Genomic DNA, 13,972 nt, shown 5'->3' with positions numbered 1-13,972 from the left:
ATGATTATGCCCTAATCACTCTAATTACATCCTGATTGGCCCATTCCGTGATTATAGTAATCATGTCCCGATCACCCTAATCACTCCCTGATTGGCTAGTCCTTATCTAATCTAACGATTAGCTAAGAGCGTCCCGCGCCTCTCGTACTGTCTGCCCAGCCCGTTGGCTTAACTGTAACAGAAATCTATAGAACTTCGGCAGCAGAGGTGCCCTGTAAATCACACTATTGTGGCAACTTACTACGTAAGCTTGTAGCTACTTTGGAAGGTCATAGTATCTATTGATTAAGCCTCAGGCTACAGTAGCCCTGTAAGCCTTTAAGGGTCCCTTGTAAAGAATATTCTAAAGGGATCTAAGCCGGGAAGTTCCATTACTGCTTATAGTAGTACTGCCCACTGTAATATTAATCTGTAGGGCAGTAAGTAGGGCACTTAGTAGTACCTACACATTAATATATATAATTTCGTTAAACGCTAGCCATAGCTCTATACGCGTTTTATATATAGATACGACTACTAGAGAGCTAAATATAAAAATTTAAAGGTTATAGCCGAATAGTTTATGCTTGTACGGAATAGTAAAGCTAAGTATAGTATTATAAATAACGATATTTATAAGTTTAACGAGATTAGGTTTATAATAAATATTATTTTTACGGGTATAATAATTACGACCTTAAACGGCTTTAGAAAAGTAAAATTAATTTAACTTAATAACCGTAAATAGGTAACCGTAATTTAGAAAGTTAATATTTTAATTAAATTATCTCTCCCTTTATTATTTTAATCGTATAGTATTACCTCGCTAATTAGTATATCGAATATAACTTTTTAGCCGACTAACGTATTATAATTACCGATAATAATTAAATTATTAATACGGTAAGCCTAAATTAAATTAAGTACTTTAATTATTATATAACGTTCCGTATAAAAGGTAAATACCGGTTATTAATCTTTAATAGTGTTAGCTGGTAAGCCCTGATAGGCCTATAATATAGAACCTATATAGGGTTGCTGTAAAATACAGCAGTGCGTAAGCGGAAGCGGGAGGATACGACGGCAGTGCCGAAGGAAGGTAAAGCACTGTAATACAGTAAGGTATAAGGAATAAGAATTGCGTTTATTACCCTTGGCTTTGGCCTTTGGCTTTAGCCTTAAGCTTTTGCCCTTAAAGAAAGAAAGAGAATTATTCTATAGGAGAGAGGAGAGGTCTATATATAGGCCTTCGTAGGCCTACTGTGGGTCCTGTAGGCCCTGGAAGCCCCTATACTACTTTGGGGTATTTAGTGGGCTTAGGTAGGTCTAATGTAGACTTACGGAAATCTATAGAACCTTCGGCAGCAGAGGTGCCCTGTAAATCACACTATTGTGGCAACTTACTACGTAAGCTTGTAGCCACTTTGGAAGGTTTTAGTATCTATTGACTAAGCTTCAGGCCACAGTAGCCCTGTAAGCCTTTAAGGGTCCCTTGTAAAGAATATTCTAAAGGGATTTAAGCCGGGAAGTTCCATTACTGTTTATAGTAGTACTGCCCACTGTAATATCAATCTGTAGGGCAGTAAGTAGGGCACTTAGTAATACCCACATATTAATAAATAGCTACGAAAATTATTATTTAACTGGATTCGAGCGTTATTATTAGTAGAATAATATTATTACGCTTTATATACTTTTATATTCCTTTTATTTCCTTTAGTTACTCGATATTAGCTATTTTAGGCTACTAAAATAGGTATATAGTCGTTAAATCGAAAACTTAATATATATATATATTAATTACGTAAATAAAGTCGAGTTCCTCTATACCTTCTGGGAGGCCTTTTTTGCCTTTATAATAAAGAAAAATATACGGGGTAGCTTTATAGGTATTAGCTTTACGCTGTACGATCTAAAGAAAGTATTTTTTAAATGAAATATAAAACTTTATACGTTAATATCCCTAACCGTACGGCCCGGCACTCTATAACTTTAAATATTTTAAATACTATAAAACTATTACAACCTGCACCGCGAATAGATACAGACTGCAAGGCAGTACGCCAGAGGTGAATATGATAGGATAATCGAAGGTTGTAGACAAATGAACTTGATTGCTTGCGTGAGGAATCAGATTCCTCGACACGGAGAGCGCTGGGCGCTCCCTCCTATTTATGTGCAGCTATCTATATATGTTTCTGAAGTATCTTTGTACCTTACTTAGTGTGCTTAGTGGTCTTGGCGGCTGAGCAGACTGAACAATCTTTTATTGATCGATGTGCTCAGTGTGCTCAGTGGTCTTGGCCACTGATCAGACTGAGCACCTCCTGATTGGTCACATGGGGACTTTGTGGGTCTTCCCATCCCTGGCCCAATGATTGGCTGAGGTGTCCCAGCACCTCGGGAACCACCCAGTAGTTCCTTCACGGGGTTATTATGCTTGGGGCGTAACAAAAACCCCCGAGAAATTAATTTATAATTAATATTTATTAGGGCTTATATTATTAACTATTAAAATAATTCCCCGACTTTAATATTAACTATAGTAGACTAGCTTATTAAAAGTATAATAATTATAATACATTAAGTAGCTCTCCTTTAGTCAGAGGTATCTTCGCTCCGTAAAGCGAACGAGGCACTAAGTAAGCGCCGGAGAGCGAAAAGAACACGCGTATAGCTCGGAGGATCACTTGCCATATATGATACGAAGGATCTACCGGACCAGAAGGCCGTGGGTGGGGAGGCAGCAAAAGAAACATAGCCGGATGGTAGTGGTGCAGGGAGGGGTCGTACGAAGGTTCGGTGCTGCAGTGTATGCGGCAAGCCTGGCCATAATGCACGTATTTGCCAGGAGGCTGTAGAATCGTCTGATTCGGCTGTTTCTGATGTAATTATAGTTGGTTTCTAGTGTTTTTATGTTGCAATTGAGGATAGTTGTTGTAGGGTGGTGGAGACTGTACGACTCGCTTATATGTACGACTCGCTTATAATATACGTTAGCGCATTTAACGAATCCACAAAGAAAACACCGATATATACCAACTACGGGTATACGCCTACGGTATACGGCGAAGCCAGGGAAGCAAAGGATGCCCCTGCAGCCACGAAAGCAGCCGAGCAACTTAAACAGCTGCACAAAGAACTCAAGACAGATCTCCAATTCATCCAGCGACGCATGACAAGGTACGCTAACAAACGAAGGATGAAGGGACCATCCTTTAAGGAGGGAAATAAAATCTATCTCGCTCGCAAAAACATCAAGTCGAAGCGACCAAGCGAGAAACTCGACTACAAGCAACTTGGACCATTCAAGATCAAGCGAAAGATCTCGGACACCAACTACGAACTGTCACTACCACAGTCAATGCAGATCCACCCGATTTTCCACATCTCACTTTTGGAACCAGCCTCACCACGGGCAAAGCTCGACGAGACCACAGAGCTCGAGGACGAAGATAAAGAAGAGCAAGAGGTCGAGAAGATCCTCGATTATCGCGGAGAAGGACCGCAGACAGAGTACCTTGTGAAGTGGAAGGACCAGGCGACGACGAGAACACATGGGAGCCGCTTGACTATTTGACCAACGCGCAGGGCATGCTGGCACAGTACCACCGATTGGCGAAAACACCCCGACGCGGTGCGCGACGTGGTGCGCGGCGCTAACCCTGCCACCACACTGGACGGTTACGTGAGCGACCCCTTCACGAACGAAATCACGAGGACCAATCATTGGCAACCGCCCCCACTGTTGCCTGAAATTTTCGTCCACGCCCAATCAACCACATCTCCCGAACAAAATTCCAAACATAAGCGGCCTACTCTGTCGACCAGCTCTTCAGGAAAGGAAGCCTCCCTTTCTTTTGTTCTTCACCATGGATAAGAAACAAACCTCCCCGAAGCTCTTGCAGGCAGAATTTCCGCCAGCCCAAGAAGAGCAAGTTCCAGCAAATCCGCCGTCACGAAAACGACACCTAGACAGCGACGACGACGCCGAACAACAGGCAAAACGAGCGCGAACGACGCGCCCGACTTCGGAGCCAGCACGATTGACACGACAGAACCTCGCACGTTTCAACAAGATGGGCAAGAAGAAGTCCTCAGACCCCTCGGACGATTCCAGATCGACCAAGACCAAGACAACGTCGACAACGTCGACAGGATTCGCCGACAAAGCCCGCAAGAACGGCATTCTCGACCCGCATGGTTCGAGACTGGCCAAAAATCTCGAAGACATTCGCCAACAGCAGGCCAAATCCCGAGCCACTGCCTCGCCACCAGAGTCGGTATACAATGACTACGTCGACCGGGTCGACAGAGCCGGCAACGAATCCACCATTGTCGTCGCAACAAGCAAGCGGCTACTAAAGGAGTACCCCACGAATTACCCAGACGCCTACAACCGAGCATTCACGAACCTCCCGAAAGACGCTGGATTCAATAACGGTCTGTCTGCCCCACAACCGGACTTCATCGAGGGACTCGAAAAAGAGGAGTACCGCCCGTTCCCAGTCGACGACTACATTCCTGGGGCTGCGCTCTACCAGGATGACCCTCGCTCTATAACGCTACCGCAGATAGCCGGAGAATGGAAGGGCCCTGCCGGAGATATGAGAGAAGCGAGAATACAAAGCGCCTATGACGGAGCTGCGATGGTCCACGCAAGAAACAAGGCCCTCGCCTACATGGGAAAAGAGGACCCCCCTGGACACGCGTCAGTCACCACATTCACCACAGACGGCACGAACCTCAATCTGTTCGCGCACTATGCCGCCCCATCGGAAGAAGACGAAGGCGCGCTGGAATACCACCAGTCTCTTGTCTCGACAATAAACCTCACTGGTAGCTACGAAAGCTTCAAGGAAGGCCGAAAACACCTCAGGAACGCCCAGGACCACGCCAGAGCACAGTCGTACGCTCTGAAGGACCAGTTGAAGGAGCACTACAAGCAGCAACGCGGTGGTGGCCTCCATCCTGTCGCTACAGGAGTGCCGCCCTTGCCTGTACCAGGCATCGAATCACTGAACGCTTACGAGGACGAAGGCGACTACGAAGTCGTCGAACACCAGCCTGTCCACCAGCCGACGCCGCCTACGTCATCCAAGCACAGGAGTGGCAAGACGCACGCTCACCACTCGCACCACTCGCATTCGACGCCGCACTCGTCGAAGGCTCCCTCGTCCACTCACAGTTCCACCCACAGCAGCGGTGGCAAGCGAAAAGCTTTGTTCTCACAGTCGTCCCACGGATCCTCTGCCCCTGTCAGCAAACACAGGAGCTACTGGAAGAAGGATCGCGAGACTGGTCAATACTATCATGTGCATTCGGATGGTACCGTCTCTTGGCTTGACGACGAGGAAGACGAGCGTGACTAGTACGGTCTCTGGGACATCGACCATGAAGGAGGGGAAACCTGTTGCAACCTGCCAAGCCCTGTCAGCGTTGTAAGCACGTGAGCACGGTTGGTCACGCAACCACGGCGAACCACGAGGCCAGGAGCGACCCCGAGACAATTGACCGCGGGGCAATGGCGCCGAGACAAATGGCACAGGACCTGCGGGCAGGAGGACACTGGACGACTAGGTGGTGATGGCACCTGGAATGGCACCTGTGATGCGGTGTCTGAAGCGAGTCACCGGACACAGCTCCCCAACAGACTCGGCCTGTTGCTTGAGAATTATTTAGGAGCAGCGACGGAAGCTCGCTGCTCACACCAGTCCCTACCTAGACAGCTTTCAGTCTAAGTCTTTGTCTGATTCTCAGAGGAAGAGGCAACACGCCTTACGCCACCCTTATTGCCCAGTTACACCTAACTCTCTGCCAACATAAACCCTACACCAACAGACCCTTGCCCTAACGTACCAGAGGAAGAGTCTGGGCGTAACATACCTACGGGCAGATGACCGGGGTGACGGGATCGTTGCCGTTGATGATAACGCTGGCGACCATACCTTGGACGCTCGGGCTGTTGCAGAACCCACTTGTTAGAGCGCTGCTGCCGAAGGAGAAGCTGGAGGGGGTGGTGAGGCAGCAGGAGCTGGCCAAGAAGCAGGCGGCGGAGCGGTTTGGGGAGGACAAAGTTGTGAGGCGGGATATGCTCGGGAGCTTTGTCAAGCATGGGTTGAGCCATACGAACGCGTGGCTGGAGACGTTTGTGCAGATTGGGGCGGGGAGCGACACAACGGCGACGGCGATCAGGATGACCATGTTTCATCTGATGAGCTCACCTGGGAGCTATAAGAGGCTGCAAGACGAGACGAGATTGATGCTGCGATACGGGAGGGGAGGGTATCGAGTCCCATTGCAGAGGAAGAGGCACGGCGGCTGCCGTACTTGCAGGCTGTGATGAAGGAGGGACTGAGGCTGTCTTCGCCAGTGATGGGCCTTCTTCCGAAGATATGCGACACGGAGCAAACTGTCTGTGGCGTCAGGATCCCGCCTGGCACAAACGTCTGCTGGGATGCCATCTCCATCTTCCGAAATCAGGAAACTTTTGGGGCTGACGCTGACGTGTTTCGACCAGAGAGGTGGTTAGTGGAGATGGAAAATGTGGAAAAGAAAAGTATGGAGTTTGTGCAAGGCCTTGTCTTTGGAACTTCTGGCAGATTTGAATGCCTGGGGAAGGGGATCGCGATGCTCGAACTTAACAAGGTGTTTGTCGAGGTATGCGGACCCTAGGGCGCCAAAGAGTTTGTTGTGTTTGCTGACTCAAAGGTGCCTGCCCTAGCTTTTGAGGCGGTTTGACTTTGCACTTGTCAATCCGCTGACGCCATTGACCTCCCGCGATTATTCCTTGTCTTTTCAGACTGATTTGTGGGCTAGAATAACCAGACAACATGTTCATTCGTAGGTGGGTAACTAAGAAGCATGTCTGGCATACCGTGCCTAATTACCCCTGAAAGTCCATGGTTGACCAGGCAACCACCTGAATGAGACCAATAACTACAGATGTTGAGTGTGCCTTTCCAATTATCATCCAAGTGGAGAATGCGGCGTTGGCTGGTACAACCGTAGGGTTGTATAACCTCGCAGCCATGCATATCGCCGCTGAAAGTTTGCTCTCAAATCTTCCCTGCTTGCGTATAAAACCAGTCCACACCTCCGCACTTCACCCCCTTTTCCATTTTCCTCCCTTCCAGTCCTGCACACCCTAGCCATCACCGCACAGCCGACCAACGCCGTCACCACAACTGAAACACAAAGCAAGACAAGGGTCCAGCCGGACCTGGCGCAGTGACGGGTCAAGCCTGCCGTGATCTGGCTCATCTGGGGAGCAGCTCTTGAACGAGATGTGTCATGGTTCCTGAGGAGCTTACAGACTGTTTCAGACATTTCAGTGGGACATGGTTGAAGTGGCAGGCTTTTCGACTCTGATTTCCAGGTTGTCCACCCACCGCCGACGACAGCATCCCGTCCTCTTACCACTATTTACCGCTCTCCCAGCCAGGACCGAAACTGGAGCGACCAAACCAGCGACAACCGAAATCGTGCCTCGCATATGATACTGTACTCCTCACCGAACCTTTGGTTTCCTACCTGATTTCACACCGGGGGGGAAGGAAAAGGCAATTCCCAATCCTGATAACACGACAGGATGTGCTTTGAACACTGACCAAGGCAAGCCAGAACAGAGCCGACAACGTCTCTCCTATCCTGGCTATCCCTTATCACAAGGGGTGTGGTATTTGAGGGGATTTTGGCACACTTCTCGCACTCTTTGCCGACTACAACATACCTAGGTATGCAAAAAAGGCAATGGTTGGGTATGCTTTCCTTTCGGACTGCTTTCGCCCGTCTCCAGACCAATCACCTCGACATCCTCTGTAGGTAGCATCCTCGAATTGTCGCGGTGGGGATGGGCATACAGTTTCAGGGGATGGCAATATTCGCTACCTTCAACTCTACACAAAATCGCGAGCTGCGTCTAGAATAAAGCGTTGTGTCTGCTTACGAGGAGAGGTAACCAGACAAAGCAAGTGTCTAATCGCGACTGATGTGATCATGGATGTCTTCTTACGAAGGGTTGCAACTTCTCGTTCGAGAGGAGCAGCTTTATCCCTGGCGATCTGGGGGGTCGTGTCCATGATAATCGATGATACTAGCTACATCGAATAGGACAAAGGGCTGCCAGCAGGACATTCAACTCAGAAACGCTCAACGGGACAGGATATCTTGTTGGTTAGGCACCGCCGAGAGAGATAAAGCAAAACAACCGCATGCATGACGAGGTCAAGTGCCTCTGGCATGGTGGTCGTGGTATAACATGCGAGTCAAAGTCATAGACAACAGGGGGAGGCTAGGTGATTTTCGATGCCGCCGCCGTCACGCCGATGATGCCTTGCGAGGGCTCAGGGGGTTTGCTTTTGGCTTTCTCTCGACTATCCACCAGCCAAAGACAAGAAAGGGCGCGCAACCGAGGATGATGGAATACCTCCGCCTGTCTAACTAGCTGAAGAAAGGTATTTCCATGGGTCATAGGGCCTTTGGGCATGCCTCTGAGTTATGGAGAGGCTGGACTTCATCCTCCACCATTCTCAAATCAAATTTCACACAGAGGGCTCGAGGAGAGAACAGCTCGAATATCAGCAGGCTGGGTTAGGGCTCGACCAGCCCTGCAATGATTTACACAAGGGGGGTTCCCTTAAACGTGCAGTTAGCTGGTGTTGTCTCTATAAACTACTAGCGATGCCAGACTCTTCCTCGACATTGACAAGGAGTCGGGGAAACCAATACCTACCTTGGGACGGCAAGTCCGACTTATCAGGTGGCGCCCAGGGAGCAAGATGCACAGCACCGGCTGGCATCTTGGTTGAATAGTAAATGCGGCAATTCCAGCTTTTTGCCAGTGATGAGTGGCTTATCCCTTGGGAGATCATGACACACGGTCTACACCAAACGAGCCTTCATCAGTATGGTACGACGTCTTGCAATCTATAACAAGTTTAATGTCTAGAGCTCGACCAGTTTGATTGCCGTGTCTGTGCATCTATCTGGATTTACTCGGGATTGGATCTGAGGCAACTTCAGTGATTGGTATTTGTGTTTTTTTGTCATTAATTGGTTCTGCTGGCGGAGTGGTAGATGGGATTGTGTACGTAAGGTAGTATGGATTGCTAGTCAAGTAAGGCGAGAGTGCAATGAATGTGACACACGGAGCCTCAATGCAGGTTACTATCGTCAGAAAAGTAACCCTCATCTTTCTTAGTATAGAAGTCATAATCTGGTCCCCGATCGACATTCTCCACCGTTGTATCAGACAGGGCTGGTGAAGGAGGTGAATCACCGCCCGCCAGTGCTGTCCTCGGAGATGGGAAGAAAGGAGTTTCTTATTACAGTCTCAGTCATCTAGAGAGCCACCCGCTTCACGCCTAAACAAAGTGGTTGGCATATTTTGCAGTATATGATATTCCTGGCTGATTGACTATCTACCTACGAGAGACACCCACCACTTCGAATCGAAAACGGAGATGCAAGGAAACTGATCGCCAGCCAATTCACTTCAGCCAAGGCGCATATCCTCCATATCCTGCTTCTAGATGGTTGCATTGACCTCATTTGAACACCCTTGGGTACCTCTGTCGAAGCTGAAAAGTCACCAGTAGGCATCCAAACCCAGAGCAGCTCGTGGCGATCTGGAAATTGGTTACATATAAACCAAGAAAGCACGGGTAGTATGCTTCCTGATCTCTTTCAAGATTATCGCTTCAGTCATACGCTGGTTGAGCCTTCATTATTGCGGTCTTGTTGAGGGACGTAGTTGTTGCTATCACTTGTGGGGGGGATAGACCTCGTCGTGATTCAGTTCCCAGGGCAAGCCCGAGCTCGAAGGCTCCCGGCGCTCCTGGGAATTGTGAATCAGTTAGGTGAGGTGGTAGCGCAGAGTCGGGCGTTAGCTGTGTTGCGGCGTCGGCGGTTGTGGTTGCAAGATGTGGGAATTGCGGATTGGCCAGGCCAGGGCGACAAATTCGGAGGCTTGCAGGACATTCTGAGTTCGTCGTGACAGGTTTCAAGGTTTTGACATTAGGCCAGCGCATGGATAACGCCGCCGTTACCCACACATCCCCCACTCTCGGAACAGCACCCATGTTATCACCCAACTGGCACTCCCAACCTGGAGCACAGGCCCCCTCATGGCAGCAGGTATAACCCATGGGGCACATCCGCCTCCACATAATTGTCTACCGATGTCATCACAGATTGCTATAGGCTCAATACAACCGCCCACAATCCCGCCGAATGCCGTTGTTATCGCGGTTTCCTTCTCAGTGGCATCTTCTCGCATCTTCGATTGGAGTCTTTCCTGAGAGACCGGATGTAAGTTATTCACGTTACTGCAGAGCCATCACTGACTGACAACACTTTGCACACTGAAACAGGAAGAGTATGTAGCGGCAAGGCAAAGGAAGTGTGATCTTGTTACCTGTCAAGAGTATCTGATCCTCCGTGATTTATGTGATCAAATTTCTGTGGCCAAACAATCTTGGTACAGGACCAAGTGCCGTTCCTTGTTTTATCGATAACTTTATTCTATGAATTGATGCTTGATATGTTGGCTCGCCACCAGTCAAATCTTTAGAAAATAACGTGGTAGGTACCTATAGAGGTATATTACATAGAAACATGCTCAAAATTTTCCTTGATATGTTTGTTGTTGAGAAAAGTAGCTGTCCAGGATCAGCGGACTTCCATACCGAAATCCGACGAGGACATCACGGATTTCGTCTGATGTCAGCATCCTGAACCCATACAGACCGTTACGCCTCTGCCTTTCATGCACGAAGTACATCATTCAACTTATCTCGGATACTGAAGGAGTCTAGACGGCTGCCACAAGCATTTCTGGTGGGTCCGTTTGGCTGGGTCACTGGAGTAAGCAGCACCGACATCTCTGACAATATACATGTCGACACTCGCATCCTACAGTTTATACCCATCTTCACCATGATTCATCTCGTACATCATTGCAGGGATGGTACGGCTGCCAATGCCTTAGAATAAAAGTTGCCCCGCCAGGTATAATTCCGAAAAAGTCATTTCACAACTTGGCAAACCCCACTTATGTTAGTCAAGGGTGTGGGAAAAGGGTCGGTTTACCTCAAGGGTGGTGAACCATCGTTTCTGCCATGCAGCTTATTTTAGTGCAGTTATTTTAGCGTTCAATCACCCACTGCTTCCGCTTTTCCTCGTCTGCTTTCGCTTTCCTATGCCTAGACTTGCCACGCAACGAAGAGCGCTGGACGAATACGGGCGGCCGCCCGCCCAGGCAACCGTATATAAATACAAGCTAATGATATGGCTGCCGTAGCGCCCTACATCATGAGTCTTCTCTCATCACCCAACGATTGGACCAGAGCCTGCAATTATCCCTCATCGTGGTGTGATTTCCTCGTCTGCTTTCGCTTTTCTCGTGTGGGATTTATGCATTAGCGTGGGCCGCACGTCGATCCAACTTGAGTACTCATAGCCGCCAAAAAGGGATGCAGCACGTCTCACCAATGAACGCTTTGTTCAGGAGTGGGTGATAAGCTGCACGCTGCTAAGGAGTTGTTCTATGTATCATGGATTCGGGGCGCTAGGCATGATGAGTCTTAGCTTGCAGGGGAGCAAATAACGTTGTATCTTGTTGGTCGCAATGTTGGCCCATACATTTCATAGTTGAACCTCACTTCCAAGGCACACCCTGCCTGTGAAGGCAGTTAACTTATTTAAGTCTGGCTGACACTCCCCTATTTGCTTCCATAGCCGTCTCTTGTTCTCGACAAACCAGACCACGCTTACTGCTATTTATCATCAATATACAATCACCTTTTCCTTCTATTTTCAGTATATAATATGGCTAGTTTAAGGGACGTTTTGTTTCAGGCCCCTTTGTCAAATAGCATTGCTTCATTTCACACATTACCAGGAGCCGGCAAACCTACTCTGTCCTAGAAGACCTGGGTATCGGGCTATAACGAGGTCCGAGAATTTTATCAATTTTATACAAACCCTACCCAAGAGCAGATCAATGACGTGTTCGGGGTTAAAAATGCTTTTAATGACTATCTCCTAAATAGGGAGGTGAACCCTTTGAACGGCACTACCGAATGGTTACAGAATGGGGGCGATAGTGTTAGGACATTCTATACTAAAGTCTCCGAACTTATCCAGTTCGCCTTCCAAAGCCGAGGAACACCACCCATTATCCAACGGTCAGAATCAGGACCCCTTAGCTACACTAATGCCAGTCAAACTATTAACTTTACTTAGGGATGTGGAGATCGTTATTTTGTAATAGGGAAACTCAAAAGGCATGGGATAATCGAGGTCGCAAGATGGACGGGAGAAAGGCCAATAGATATTAATCGTCGCTAGCTAGGAAAGGAGATGAGGGCGTAAGTATAATAGCTATATAATAATACTTACCTACTAACAGCTATATTAATAAATACTACTATAAATATAAATGCCTCGCTATATTAGTATTTAACGGCCAGTTCCTCCTAATCCTTATATTTCAAGCTTAGTCGGCTGAGCTTATCCCGTAGTAAGACTGCCAAATCACGGGACTTCTTTTCTTAAGCGACTGTGTAATATTATGCTATAGCTTCTTCCGGACGTTGACCCATTAGATTCAGAAAATGCAAGCTAATAGAGCCCCGGCAGTAATCTTGGATAGTTATATTCGCAGATTCGAATGGTGGTCAGGATATCCTTATTGGATTAATAGGAATAACGAGCGCGAGTAATATCCAGCATATCCTAATAGCTATATATAGAAACTTAATCCGGAGAGTGGTGCATAGCATAGGGTTAACGCGAATGGAAATCTTGTCTTGGACGGGAATAGACTGGTTGTTTGCGATACTCGTAGCCTCGAGTACTGATATCTGTAGCTTCCGACTAATTTAGTTTTAGTATTTTAAAAAGTAGATCCCACTCGTTTACTTATACTACCCTCCTCTTTCTATAAAACCTTAAGCCAAGCCCACCTCATTTAATTTTCCTGCGTTTTCACCATTCTACTCCGTCACTCTACCCTTTAAGATGGAAGACGGTAAAGACTACGAGATTAAGGTATATACTTTAACTTCTAAAGGCTGATAGTTGCTGTTATTGATGCGAGTACTATAGGATATACAGTTTGGCTTCCGACGTTTTTGAGCGCCTGCAAAACGGATCTACGCGAATCGAAATGTCTTTCTCTTAGATATCCCGCCGAATCCAATTGCTTGCTGGCTATTATTCTGGATACCGCAGCTCGTCAGCTTCTGGCTACAGCGTTTGCTGCCAAAGTGGTTCTTGCCGACAACTGTCATTCTAAAGGAGCGAAACCCCAGCAAGGCTGATAATTACGAAAACGAAATCGACACATACTTGCATCTTTAACCGCTCCAGGGCACCCACATCCCGTTTTTATTCGGTGAAGTAGCCGTCAGCTACGCGAAGAGGATGTACCAGATCAGCCAGCGGCCCACTCCTGCCATTCTCCTGGAATACATCAAAGGAGTGTCGCTAAGCAATCTTCCAACTGAAGAGCTAGAGAGTCCTCACCTTCTGGGGGAACTTAAGGACATGTATAATCTGCTTACGGAAAACGGGGTTGTTTATGGGGATCCAAGGCTCCATAACTTTCTACGTGTCAATAACAGGATCGTTCCTATTGACTTTGAGTTTCCTACCCTCTTCCCAGTGATATAACAAATGAGAATGAATTGGAAACCTTAAAGGGCGAGATCGAGAAACGGGTAATGCAGGTAAAGGGGGTAAAACTGAAACGTCTTGTCTCAGGCCCTGTCATTGTGAATGGTTTACGGGTGCGAAAGCCTTCCGGCACGACGACCCATAAACTAGCAGAGGGGTGACGAGAGGCCTGGGAGCTCAGCTACCTAGGGTGTGTTCTCGGCACGGGGGTGTTGGGCCACGGTGGGGAATGACATGCCCTTATGGTGGGTGAGGTGGAGAGGTGGTACGGTGAGAAAGAGGGGGAGGAAATGGAGGTTAGTGGAAGGTGAGA

General features: G+C 47.8%; 1 protein-coding gene across 1 annotated transcript; it reads left to right on the top strand.

Moving 5' to 3' along the window:
• Positions 1 to 3,181: 3,181 nt before the first annotated feature.
• Positions 3,182 to 6,826, top strand: PODANS_3_950 (uncharacterized protein; the record flags this gene model as incomplete). The annotated part of the gene is made up of 6 exons (XM_001903324.1): positions 3,182 to 3,495; positions 3,791 to 5,343; positions 5,473 to 5,714; positions 5,876 to 6,114; positions 6,228 to 6,639; positions 6,704 to 6,826. The coding sequence occupies 6 exons, from the start codon at positions 3,182 to 3,184 to the stop codon at positions 6,824 to 6,826; spliced, it is 2,883 nt and encodes a 960-aa protein (XP_001903359.1).
• Between the last annotated feature and the right edge of the window lie 7,146 nt (positions 6,827 to 13,972).

Source organism: Podospora anserina, chromosome 3 (assembly GCF_000226545.1).
Source record: "Podospora anserina S mat+ genomic DNA chromosome 3, supercontig 1".
NCBI classification, from domain to species: Eukaryota; Fungi; Ascomycota; class Sordariomycetes; order Sordariales; family Podosporaceae; genus Podospora; species Podospora anserina.
This window is presented reverse-complemented; position numbering and strand designations above follow the sequence as displayed.